We start from the raw sequence: 12,992 nt of genomic DNA on the forward strand, positions 1-12,992 counted from the left end.
CACCAGATCAAAGGGGATAGAGGAGCTGATGATATTTTTACCAAGATGAATCACTTCCTAGGCAGGCCACTTGACTTCTGAGATCAAACCCTAAGCCAGTGGCTCTCAAACTTTGGGGTGCATCACCTGGAGGAGTCACCTGGAAGACTTCCTATGACAGATTGCCAGGGCCCACTCCAGCTTTTTGGTTTACTAGGTCTGGGGTGAGGTCAAGGACATGCATTTCTAACAAGTGCCCAGATGCTGCTGATGCTGCTGATCCAGGGACCACACTTTGAGAACTACCTCTCTAAGCACAGTGTTTCTGTAACTTTTCCTTTCCTCCTGCCGTTGTGGTTCCCGGGGCCTGTGGTTGGGGAAGAGAGAGCAGAAGCTGCGGCTGCAGCAGCAGCAGTTGGCACAGGCGAGTCTTCAAGTCCAGGCTGCCATTCAAGACAGACAAATATGTGCAAGTGAAAGGGACACAGAAGAAGGCAACCTTCCTCATGATTTCAAATATGTGCATCTGTCCTGTCTGGCTGGTTGATCTTAGTTTACCCACTTCACTTTTAAAGCCCATCTGATGATAGCCGGAGTCTGCCAGCCCACACCCATAGCAACTAGACTAGTATTAGAGGAAAGTAGATTGGCCGATGGACCCAGAGAACTCATGTAGCATCGATAAACAAAATTCATAAGGCAGAGTGTCTCGAGTCATTTTGCACAAGTGGCCATGGTGGTGCAGGGAGGAGCACACCTAGAAAGCTCTGGTTTAGGCAGAGAACCTGGCGGCTGAAGGTGGGGAACTCTCCTGAACTGGAGACGAGACTGTCTGCCTAAAATGCAGACAGCTTCTCTGCAGCTAATTTCAAAGAACATCCATTGCTCTAGGCTTCATTCTTTTTTCTTTTTCCTCTGGAAAACTTGCCCCTCTAAGAACACAAAAGGTTGTCTTTAGAATCTGTTTCTTTCTACACCTTAGCCCCAAAGAGGAAGTACAGGGCAGTGAAATGCTGCCAATGGAGTTGGGACTAAGAGAACAGCAAACTTGCGAAGTGGTTTTGGTTAACGCCGGCATGCAAGGGTATGTGTGTATGTGAGGAAGGATGTGGGGAGCTGCCCTAGCTGCTGGGAATCTCTCTGAACCGCTGAACTGTGGTCATTAAACACAGTTGATAGTGCCCCTCAGGAGAGATGACACATTTATTTCTGTTCTTGTTGTGTTTCCTCTGTAGGTCAGCTGGGGTTCTGCTTTGCCTCGTCCTCACTCCAAGACCCAAGGCTGAGGGAGCAGCCACTGTCTGGAGCATTGCTAATTGCCATGGTGGAGGGAAAGAGAAAGTGGTGAATTGCATTCTGGGTCTTGATGCTTTTGCCCAGAAGTGACATTCTTTACTGGCTATAGTGGGTTGATTAGTGTCCCCCCAAAATTCATGTCCATTCCTGGAACCTCAGAATGTGATCTTATTTGGAAATAGGGTCTTTGCAGATGTATTTAATTAAGGATCTGGAGATGATACCATACTGGATTTAGAGTGGGCCCTAAATCCAATGACTGCTGTCCTTCTAAGAAGAAAGGGCAGGGAGACAGAGAAGAAGGCCATGTGAAGATGGAGGCAGAGACTGCAGTGTTGCAGCTCAAGCTAAGGAACTCCAGGGATTGCCAGGATCCACCAGAAGCTGGAAGAGGAAAGGAAGGATTCTTCTCTAGAGGCTTCAGAGGGAGCGTGGCCCTGTTGACACCTTGATTCAGACTTCTAGGCTCCAGAACTATGAAAGAATACAATTCTCTTGTCTTAAGCCTGTTTGTTTATGGTCATTTGTTAGGGTGGTCCTAGAAACTGAATACACTGGGCAAAGTGAGGCACATATTCATACCCAATTTCAAGGTGATGGGGAGGCACAGGCCTGCCATGCTGGACAGTCTCCCTCAGATCAATTCTCCACCCTTCCATCCTCCGACCTGGAAAGCTAAACTTCAAGATCTGCATAAACAGACTCCTTTCCCTCTGGCTTCTGGTTGAGATCTGCCCGTAGCAGGAGTTCAGAGGGTCGAGGAGAGCGAAGTCAGAGTGTTTACTTTGCCACCTTCCTCTCTGCCAGGCTGGTGGTGGCTGCATTCCTCCACCAAAGGTCATGCCTCCTGCCAGGCAGCCCCTCCTTCAGATTCTCTTTTCTTTCAGGGTTCTGGCAACCATTTCTCCCCCTCGCACCTCCAGACCTAGGGACCTAGGGGCGACAGCTATTGCTAGTTAACAGTGCTTCGCCACTCCTTGTTGATTTCCCTTAACCCCGCCCTTACCCTTATAAACAGTCCATTTATTAAACTCTTCTGAATAACTTCCTTTGAGCATGCCATCTGTTTTCTGCCTAGACTCAGTGGATACACATATCACGTACCTAGGAGGACAACTGGAAGTTTGGTGGATGCAGTGGTGACCACATCACTATGTGGAGAAGCAGCCTTTGCGAAACCATAGTGGGAATTGCAGTGAGAGTGACAGACTGTACCATTGCTTTGCTTCCACTGTTTCCTCTCTCTGGCAGAGGAAGGAGCGTGAGCTCTGAAGCAAGACTCAAACCCCGGCTCCACCATTGATTAGCTGCGATGTAAACTTCTCTGAACCTTAGTTTCTTCATATGCACAATGGGTATGGCAATGCTTCCTGAATTATTGGGCTGTGATGAGGATCATGGGAGATAAATATGAAAAGACTCTCACTAGGGCAGGCAGGATAATGCCTCCCCCAAATTTCCAAGCCCTAATTCCTCAGAATCTGTGAATATGTTACTTTCCATGGCAAAAGAGATTTTGTGGACGTGATTAAGGTTACAGACCTTAAAATAGGGAGATTATCCTGGATTACCCAAGTGGGCCCAATCTAATCACTTGGGCACTGAAAAGTAGAAGGAGAAGGCAGAAGAGGCAGTCATCGCAATGCGGCAGAAGAAAGGGAGGCATAGAGATATGGTCGGAGACTACATGCAGCTACACCTCATGACCCAAAAGAGGCCTCTAGATGCTAGGGAGCCCCCCAGACAGCAGCCAGCAAGGAAACAGGACCTCAGTGCTACAGACACTGAATTCTGCCAACCACCTGCATGTACCCGGAAATGGATTCTCCCCTAAGCCCAGAAGGGAAAGAAGCCCAGCCAATGCCTTGATTTCAGCCTTCTGGGAACAGAAGCAGAGGAATCAGCTGAGCCCATTGGACTTCTGACCTAGAGAACTGTGAGAGAATCAATGAGTGTTGTCTGAAGCCCTTAAGCCCATGGGAGTTTGTTCTGGCAGCAGTAGAAAATGAATACACTAGCAGGGAGAAGTCTTGGTGCATAGCACGCAGCCACTACATGCATGTTACGTGCTCAAAGAGGAGAGTCAGGCAAGATAGGAAGGGGCCTTCCCAGGACCCCAAACATCAAGTACTCTCAAAGAAATTCACCTGCTGTGGTTTTACAACCTAACCCCGAAGCTGGCTTTCTCGAATGCTTTCCAGCTGTCTTGAGCATGGGTCCCCCAACCTGAGTAGCCTCCAGCACCAGGAGGAGGAGGAAGAGGAAAGGCTGTGCTTCTCCCTGATTAGGTGAAACAATCCTGTGCACAGCTGACACCCAGGAGGAAATTCACGCCAGATCAGACTGTCATCTCTCTGGTAGGATATACCTTACCCAAACCCTCCGACTTACTGCCCTCCTACCATGAGGCCCTTTCTGTTTCTAATATTTGCCCTTAGCTGAAGTGCAAGCTAGGAAGATCATTACCTGCTGCTGGAGCCTTCCTCCTGTCTCCCTAAGCCAAACACATCCCTCCAGCTACACGTCAACATCTTGCAGCCACCTAACCACGCAAACCCAGTCCTTGCCCAGAGCGCACAGACCCTCATTGCTACAACGCTTTATTTGATGACTGGGGCTCCTCTGCTTTAATAACTGGGTTAACCTGAAATAACTGGGTAAACCTAGGGCACTGCGCCCTGAGCCAGGAGTCAGCGATGTGGGCCCCTCCATATTCAATCACCAGCAAAGTGTGCAGAAGAGCGAGGATTAAGGGCTGCCCACTGAGCACAGACATGTGCCTCTAGCTTGAATCAAAAATGTAGCCACTTCCCCAACTCATGGTGCTTCTTCAAGGCTCCAGACCGGCCACTGGTGATCCTTTTGATAATAATTGTCACTGCCCTTCTAGGAGATCCATCTCACTGTAAGACGGTTGTAATAATAAGAGCTAATATTGACTGTGTGCTTACTGTGTACCAGGCCCTGCTCTATGTAACTGCAAAAGCGTCAACATTAAATTCCCCCAGCCAATTTGAAGAGTTAATTTTGATTATTTTTATCATCCAGCTTTACAAACGAGGAATGAGGGCTCAGAAAGTTTAAGGAACTTGCCCAAGGTTAATTGGTAGTACGTGGCTGAAGGAGTAACTCAAACCCAGGCTAAAGTGTTTCTGTGTACTACTTACCACACTGTTTTCTCTTGATTGATTCAGCACACACAGGGCCCTTAGGTCTCTAGCAGGCAGTGTGCCAGACCCTGGAGAGACAAATATGCCCAGGAAAATTTTTATTTTCTCTTAGCTGGCATGATAGAAGAGGAGAGAGATACGTAGAAAGAAATATATATTAACACATTCTTTTAAATTCTAAACTTTTTTTTACATTAACACATTTTAATAGCCACACAAAGTATAATGGAAGAGGTAATCAGACCAGCAAGGTGGTGGAGAGTTATAGGAAAGAGGAAAGGCAGGATTGAGAAAGGCTTCCTGGAGGAGGTAAAATTTGATGTTGGCCTTGAAGGGTGAGTTGGAATTCTTTGGATTGAAGAGAGGAGAAAACATGGGGAAGAATATATGAAGCAGAGGGAACAAACAGCATGACTGAAGCAGAGAAACCTGAAACGAGAGTAGACCCAGCACTGGAAAGCCCAGCATGGCTAGTGTAAAGTGCCTGCCCACGGCACAGAAGTTATCCAGGACCACCTTGGCCAGAAGTGTTAAAAATACGAGACTCTTCATTACAAAACACATATTCAGAGACACCATGAAGAGACAGAATACTCATGTACTGCAACCAGCTTCATTAATAAGCCAAAAATTGGAATTATTGACGCAAAGAACCTCTGAGATGCCTGACAAGCTTCAGGGTGAGTTCAATAGTTCGGTTCACAGACCTCTGATATGTCGCATAAGCTTCAGGGTTAGTTGAACAGTTCAGGTTACAGATGTTTACTGAATACCCCTTTATGCTGGGAACTTCGCCGGACACTCAAGGAAGACACAGTTCCTGGCCTTGGGAGGTTTAATCATTCGTTCGTCCTGTTAGCAACTATTTGTTGATTACCTACGAAGTGCCAGGCAATGGGGCTAGCAGTGAACTTGACTCATATGGTCTCTCCCCTCATTGAGTTTACAGTCTAGGAAGGAGTCATTATTACACAGGAAGATAGCCACAGAAACAGATAATTTCAGTATAATACGATAACTGATAGTCACCAAACATGACTAAAACACAGAGAAGGGGCATTTAACTTTTACTGGGGTTTTCTTGGGCTTTGGGCTACTGTGGGGTCCTTTCACAGAGGTCTGCTGATGCAGAAAGGTACGTGTGGCCCTGCACAAAGCATGGACCATGTATAGTTCGGCGGGTACAGCTCTGAGCCGACGCTCAGCACCACCAGGTGACAGACCATCGCACTTCATGCTCCTATATGGGGCAAAAAGTGTCCGGTGAATAAAAAATTACAATAAGGATACAAGTGTATCAATGTAAATTTTTAGGTTGTATTATATCAGTATGGACTAAGTGGTAGGATAGATACAGTTTGGAGAGGACAATAAAAGTAGACGTATTGTTAAGATAGGAAGTGAAAGAAAAGGGCTTTGGTCCTGATCTGAGAAAGAACGCTTGTGAATGTTTTCACTAGCCTTGGAGCCAGGTAAACTTCAGTCCAACCATAACCCCTCCCTGAGCTTGGGAGCAAGTCTCACCTTCCTGGTGTATAAGGGGTCCCGACAATAGCAAAGGTTTGGAGTTGTAAGTTTATTCATCTGTAAGGGGAAACTATAACATCTTTGATGTTAAAGAGTGAAAAGAGTCAGGAAATGAGGCCCAGAGAGAGAGACATAAACGAGAGGGACAGGGAGAGAGAAATATCACACATAACCGTGGGCAAGGTCCTCTCTCCCCCTCTCTCCCTTGTTTCCTCAACACTAAAACGGAAACATGATACCGTTCGTTCCACCGCGGTTATGAAGATGAACTTCGGTAAGATATCCTATGTGCACTACCTCTATTCAAAAGATTTTAATATCCATTACTCCCTCACCTTCCACCCAAGAAACCCTGTACGTAAAGATAAGATGAGCTCAAAATACAAATAGAAATGCATGGAAACATTAAAAGGGGAACACAAATGTAAGATACTGGTTGGATACTGGAGAGAGGCACACAAGCTTATTTCAGAGAGAAGGCACTGGAACCCAGGCAGCTTGCTTTGGATTCTCTCTCCTGGAACAGACATCCTCTGCCTCACCATGAAAACATACCCCAGCTAGATTCCCAAGAGCAGAGGTGGTCGCCCAAGTGACGGCTCATTCACCTGACTTAGGCCTATTCCATTTTCTGCACAAAGCTACTTTAAACACATACGCTCAGCAGCTCCCAGTATAAAACAGAGCATCCATCGATCTCTACCTCTGAAGGTTGGGGACAGTCCTTCCCAGGCACTCTTCAGCTTTAGGGGGGTTGGTTGGTCTCAGGGACAGCTGACAGCCTTATTTAGCCAACCAGCTGCTCTGTGATACACAATGTCCCGAATGCTCAAAGTCTGGTGGATGATTCTTTTGTATCCGTGTAAGCAGCAGTTAGAGAAGGATCCATGAGTCCCTTTGGTAGCCTCAGGGTGTCAAGGCTGCCATTCAAATCATTACCACCACAATTATTAACCATTGTTTGAGAGAGAGATCTGCCAGGCAATTGTTTGGTGGGGTTTTTTAATCATTAAAAACAATCAAATTTCACTGGAACAATCCCTGCCTCAAGTCACACCAACACATTTATTAAACCCCTTCTGTTTGCCCAGTTCAACAGGAAGTCTTGAAGGCAGGAATACTGAAAACACTCTCTAATTTCAAAGAATTGATAATATTGTGCGCAAGAGGTTTACACAAAAAAACTATAGGAAAAAGTTACATAGTATATAATACACTGCTACAGAGTGGAAATTTTGTTTCCTGGATCTTATTACTAAGGGTATGGGGTACAATGGAAGAGACGCCATGGGTGGAGGATTTGAAAAAACAGAACATTGTGATGGGGAATTGCTTTCTTTTCCAGCAGGTAAGAGAAAACCCACCACAGGAGCGGACAGAATATGCACCCCATTAGAGCACCCGCCAGATCCTGGCTTTTTGACGAGAGTTCATCATTTAGGATAAATGTTAAAGGTAGTTTTAAAAGGGCTTTTGCTTCCGGATGAGTGATGTGGCTGGCCTCTGTGATTCAGTGAGATATTCAAATGCCTTGTCCATGCCGGGGCTCAGGGCCACCTTTTGAACCCATTTTTCAAGCATGTTAAAGCCAAACAGGGCACAGAGGGCTCACTCGGGGCTCAATGATGTTCACTGCTGGAAGGGATTTTTTTTTTTTTCTTTTGGGTCAGGAAGATTGGCCTTGAGCTAACATCTGTGCCAATCTTCCTCTATTTTGTATGCGGGATGCTGCCACAGCATGGCTTCATGAGTGTGAGTAAGTCCGTGCCCAGGATCCGAACCCTCCAGCCCCAGCCCGGGCCACCCAAGCCGAGAGCGTGAAATTAACTGCTACGCCACTGGGCGGCCCCTGGAAGGGATGTCTTGGATGTGTCGCCAATGTTTGCGACCATGCCCGATCGTCCCTGGGGTTTCAGCCCTAACCACACCGCCAGCGTTTACCCCACAGGTAGAACTTGTTTGTTTAACCCTGTTCAAAGGATGAAAACACCGAAGCCCAAGGCGAGAGGGAGACTGAACCGCAGCGGAAACCAGAGCAGATGGGCCATTGACCCGAGCGGCGCGCGGGCGTCCCTGCGGACCGGGACAGAGGGCGCCCGGCCGCGATGCCCTCGCCGACCCGGGAGGGGCGCAGACGCCGGCCGGGGGCCGGGGAGGAGCGCGGTCTGGGCTCTGGCGGGCGGGTGGGCGGCGCCCGGGGCTCCAGAGGCGGGAGAGCAGGGAGGGCGAGCGCAGGGGGCCGTGGGCCGGGCGGTGCCGGAGCCAGGAGGTCCCGGGGGAGCGTGGGAACAGACGCTCCGCCTGCGGGGGAGGGGCCGAGGGCGTGACCGGGGAGCCCGGCGCGCGCCACGGGCGAGAGGGGGACTCGAGCCCGCCGCGTCCACAGCCGCGCCGGCGGGCGGGGGCGAGGCGAGTGCGCGTGCGCGGCCCGCGAGCGCGGGGGAGGGGGCGCGGAGTGGCGGGAGCGCGCGTGCGCGCGGCCGGGCAGCCTGGGCGGCGGGCGCTGTCGTTGACAGCCGCGGCGGCCGGTGCTGCTTGTGGCGGCGGCGGCGGCGGCGGCGGCGGCGGCGGCGGCGGCGGCTGCTCCAGACACCGGCGGCGGCGGCGGCGGCGGCGGCGACGGCGACCCCGCGGCGGCGCGGAGATGTGGCCCCTGGTGCTGCTGCTGCTGCTGGGCTCGGCGTGCTGCGGTGAGTGGCCCCTGGTCTCGGCTCTGCGCCCTGGGCTCCCCGCCCCCGCGGGCGTGTGGGCTGCGCCCCGCTGGCCCCGCGGCGCCTGGAGCGGGTGGCGGGGCGCGGACCCGGGAGGGCCCCGCGGGCAGTCGGGCGCCCCTTTCCTCCCCTTCCCTCCTCTTCCTCGTCCCCTTGCGTGAGAGCGGGGCTCATCTCCTTCCCCCGCTGTCCACCTCCGGATGCACACCCCGAGGAAGACTCCAAACCGTGCACCTTCCGCAACAATTCAGTGTAGACAGAGAGGGCGCGATCGGAGGCGAGGGGCTGACAGCTGTTAGGATCCCTCCTTTTTCGCACCCCTCTCCCTCCTCAGTGCTTAACCGCTGTCGGCGATGAAGGAGGGAGAGTGGGAGGGCCGGGCCTCTTGAGATGGAAGTGCGTATTTTGGCGAAGTCTGCAAGACGGGGTTTCTCCTATTTGCCCTCCTACATGAACGGAGGAGTTAAGGGGACATAAAGGACCCTATTAAGTAAGTTTCATTTCCAACCCAGCATTTAATCAGAAGAATCTTCTGGCCATCTTTTTTTTCTAAACCTAGAAATAAGCTTCCTTATTCTTACCCACTTTTTTTCTCGCTACCCCCACGCCCCATCAACCACTTTGATATAGTCCAAATTTCACGTTCACATTTTCCCACTTTATTTGGGGGAACCGTTTTAAAAGTAATCCGGATTTCTGTTGAAGTATAAAGACAGTACCCTCTAGTCCAGATTTGCGTCAGAGTAGCGTTTAGCGTCTTTTGACGCCAAGGGCGTGTTGGCCCCCCAGCTTTTGGAATCCATTTCTCTTTTTTAAGACGTGTGCTTCGTCTGTAAAAATTGAGGAAGGAATAGGAGTTTCCGTGGCTCTGCAGTGCCTGTCACCCTTCACATCTGTGGAGCCTTTTGTGAACTTTTTGTAAGATTCAGAATTGTTTGAGTAACAGTAGCAAGCGATTGTTACGTTGAATTCTAGAAGGTGAAATTTATTTACATTTTAAACTGGTTGCTAGCCTCGCTGTGCCTTCTTAGAGGCTTGTGACTTCAAGCTTTTTCCAAGATGCCCTTAAGTCCCTGCTTCTCACTTTCCCTGCTCTCTGAAACATCCTGGGGTGTTGGAGCTGTTAATTTCAATATTTCTATTATCTAAAGGGTTGCTATTGATAAGGTAGTGTTTCCTGTCATCGTCATTAATGGCTTGTTGCCATTACTATCATTATAGCTAAAATAATACTGCTTTCAGAAATCTGTTGTATAATCAGACAGCCTTCATTTTGAACCAGATTATAAATTTGTAGTAAAATATCTCTTATTCGGATGGTTAGTGTCAAAGCTAGTTTGAAGAGTAAAAAAGTGTAAATCATGTACTGTTTTAAAAATAAGGGTCCTGTTTTCAAGTAGATTAGAAAGAATTGCTGGAATGGTACTTTTGGGACTAGGAATTCTGGTAGGCCTCCTTTAGTAATAGTTAAGATTACATATAATTAACACTCATTTACATACAATTTTTAATGTGCTGAAGTCCCTACAGAGTCATAGAATTCAGACTTTATGGTATTCTATTATACTTGGTTAATAATAACCTAAAAAAAAAGAGAATAGACGCATTATGCATTTGAGTTCTGAGTGTTGAATATAAAACATTAAGTGAGTTTGTCATAAGATATAATGGACTTTTTGTGTGTTTTTAATGTGTAGTTTTAGAAGGACTGTATAAACAGATGTTCATAGCCTCAGAACACAAATAGTCGTAAACCAGGGTATTTGGGAGACTGATTTTGGGATCTAGAATGAGAAAGGTAGTCATGGACTTGTATGTGTGCACCGGTTAGACTTTGCTTTCAGTTTCAGTTACAAACGGCTGATAATCAAGGTAGCCAGTTTCCTGTAAGCTACCACCATTTCAGTTGGCCTTTGTGGTAAAAGGAGTTATCTAAAATGCCTTTCGTCTAATTACAGGGAAACTGCAAACCCCATCCCCCAACCCCCATCCCCCGTGTATCGGTTTACAAGATGCGGAATGAATTACTGTGCTCCTTTCCTCCCTCCCCCTCTATGTCCAATTATAATTGTTTCAAAGCACATCAGCAGTTTCTGTAGTATTCACTAACTGGAAATAAAACCTCACTCAATGATAGTGATATGAACTTTTTCAGTGGTTGAATGATTTTTCTTTGTTCAAAGTGAGTTTTTGAAATCAAGGGTAAACATGAGTAAATTAAAAAACATTTTTATTGTCTTAAGTCTAGTAGTAATTTGGCTTGCTTGGACGAAAATGTTTTCTTTTCTCCTAAAGAATATATCCCTTTTAAACACAAGTTGCCATTTTAGGAAAGTAAATGCCTGTTTAGAAATACTTATTTATGGGGCCGCCCCAGCAGTCTAGAGACGGCGTGGTAAAGCATTACACTAAATGCTGCCATTAGGACACTTGCTCATGCTGTCATCTGTATTTTGGCAGATGTTTTATCTTTGCCACTGAGTTGTTAATGGAGATTTGAAAGGCCAGGTTCTAAAGATGAAAAATAGGTGTTTTTCCCCAAATTGATAAATATTCTAAATCCAAAATAATCACTCGTATTATTAAAACTAAGTTGGCATTCCTTGTTGTTAACTCAACGATAGCTACTATAGGCATTGTTTTTAACATATCAATGTTCTTTTTTTGTGACATAATTTTCATGTAACAATTTTGCCCATCTTTTAGGTTTTTGCTCTCATAGCTTTTTATACAAGATAAAAATTTCTGTGTTTTTCTATCTTGTGTCTCAGCCTAAGAGAATGTGCTCTTGGTTTGTCATAAAGCTACTTTCACTTTGTGTACTGGTGCAGGCATTTCTTCTATGGTAAAAAAAAAAAAAAACCCAAAAACCCAAGAATAATAGTATAGGTTCAGTTTTGCTAAACTCATTGTAGTAGTCAGAGCACCCAGGAAATTTGATTCTGATATACCCAGACTAAAACAAGGACCTGGATTTCCCCTCTTTGTGGTTAGGTGGAGTTAAAACAGGAATCAAAAGCTACACCCTTCTCTGAATAATTCATTCCATATCCATGGAGCAGTTGTGGAAGACTCAGAATCTGCTCAACCCCAGGGTTTGAGATTTAGATTAGGAGAATAAGTGTGTGTATTTGAATACATGTCACACTTAAGGGTCAAAAGGCAAGGTAAGAGATCTGGCAAGTGCAGGGTCCGTCAAAATTGCTTTTTCTGTTTCAAGCCAGTATGAACCCAAAGCTATGCTCTAAGCACTTTGCAAGACCCCCTTGCACATACAAATTTCAGACTGTATGCTTCTTAATAACTTAAGATGTAGTTTATAGACAATAGGGATTTTTCGTCTTTATCCCTCGGTGGTCCTTAATATATTTTAAGTGCTTGGTAAGGCCATAATTGGGTGTTACTGACTTTAAACTGCCCCCTGTAATTCTAGGTGGACTACTTCCATTCTTATAAGGCCACTTTTAAATCTAGTGAGGGGATTACTTTGAGTCAAACTAAGCAACTTGTGAACACACCCCTCTGTACCTCAGAATGTATCCGGTCTCTATTGAGGAGAGATCTGACTAAATACTCGTTTTTGTCCCTAATTCCAAGCCGATTCAGTTTGAAACTCTGGTTCCTACGAGGGGCTAGATCAGATGGCAAAAACTGGTAGGATTCACTTCTGGCAGGTATCTTTACTCCATTTCCCTTAGTGACTGCTGGGGCTTCTCTCCCCATTCCTGAACATCCATTCCAAGCAGATAATTAACTTCCTACTCTACTGCGAAAAATAGTGATGTGTGGTGTGGATTCTCTCAACTTGCCTCCTACCATTACTAAACTTATCTATAATATCTGAAGCAACCTTCCTCTCATGCTCCTCCTCCACCTAGTTTCAGAAGGATAACTATTCACCTTTCCAAGGAAAGGACCACTTGTCTACAGCTCGATCACTTCCACCATTTTGGAGATCTGCCCAGTTAGCTTAATTCTTCAGTCTTGTATCTTGGATTTTTTTCCCTCTCATTTGGCTCCTTCACCTTAGCCTGCAGATGTGCTCAAGTTTTACCCCATATTAAAAAGAAACAAACAAGAAGAACCAAAAAACCTTGCCCTTGTCCCTGCCTCCACACTCCTTCCATTCTTGCCTTCTCCCTCTGCTTTCTTACACTGCTGCATTTATTGAAGAGAATCACTGAGTCTTCTTTCTCCCTTTCACTTCCCAAGTACCATCACTTGTGGGACTGCTGATTCTACTAGTCTATTGACGTTGCTGCAGATAAAGAAGCTAATGATGTAATTTTCAGTCTAGAGGCTGTTTGTC

The 12,992-nt window shown here is 46.8% G+C and overlaps 1 protein-coding gene and 1 long non-coding RNA gene across 7 annotated transcripts in view; one reads left to right on the forward strand and one right to left on the reverse strand.

Moving 5' to 3' along the window:
* Positions 1-8,181: 8,181 nt before the first annotated feature.
* Positions 8,182-12,992, forward strand: part of CD47 (CD47 molecule) — a 47,754-nt gene continuing 42,943 nt past the window's right edge. For 2 of the 6 annotated variants that reach the window (XM_070582819.1, XM_070582820.1), the window contains exon 1: positions 9,694-9,850. Coding sequence is in view for 4 of the 6 variants with exons in the window: in XM_070582818.1 (XP_070438919.1) it covers positions 8,617-8,662 (46 nt within the window). In the remaining 2 variants the exon portion in view is untranslated. Of the gene's footprint in view, positions 8,663-9,693; positions 9,851-12,992 lie in introns of those variants that run through there. The other 4 variants (XM_070582818.1, XM_070582815.1, XM_070582814.1 and 1 more) reach the window with 4 other exon arrangements.
* LOC139077044 (uncharacterized) lies at positions 8,979-9,540 on the reverse strand. Its single transcript, XR_011529208.1, has 2 exons — positions 9,403-9,540; positions 8,979-9,129 (listed from the first exon to the last, which is right to left on the reverse strand). It is a non-coding gene; the product is annotated as an uncharacterized lncRNA (long non-coding RNA).

The sequence above is a fragment of the Equus przewalskii genome, chromosome 18 (genome assembly GCF_037783145.1).
Source record: "Equus przewalskii isolate Varuska chromosome 18, EquPr2, whole genome shotgun sequence".
In the NCBI taxonomy this organism is placed as follows: domain Eukaryota; kingdom Metazoa; phylum Chordata; class Mammalia; order Perissodactyla; family Equidae; genus Equus; species Equus przewalskii.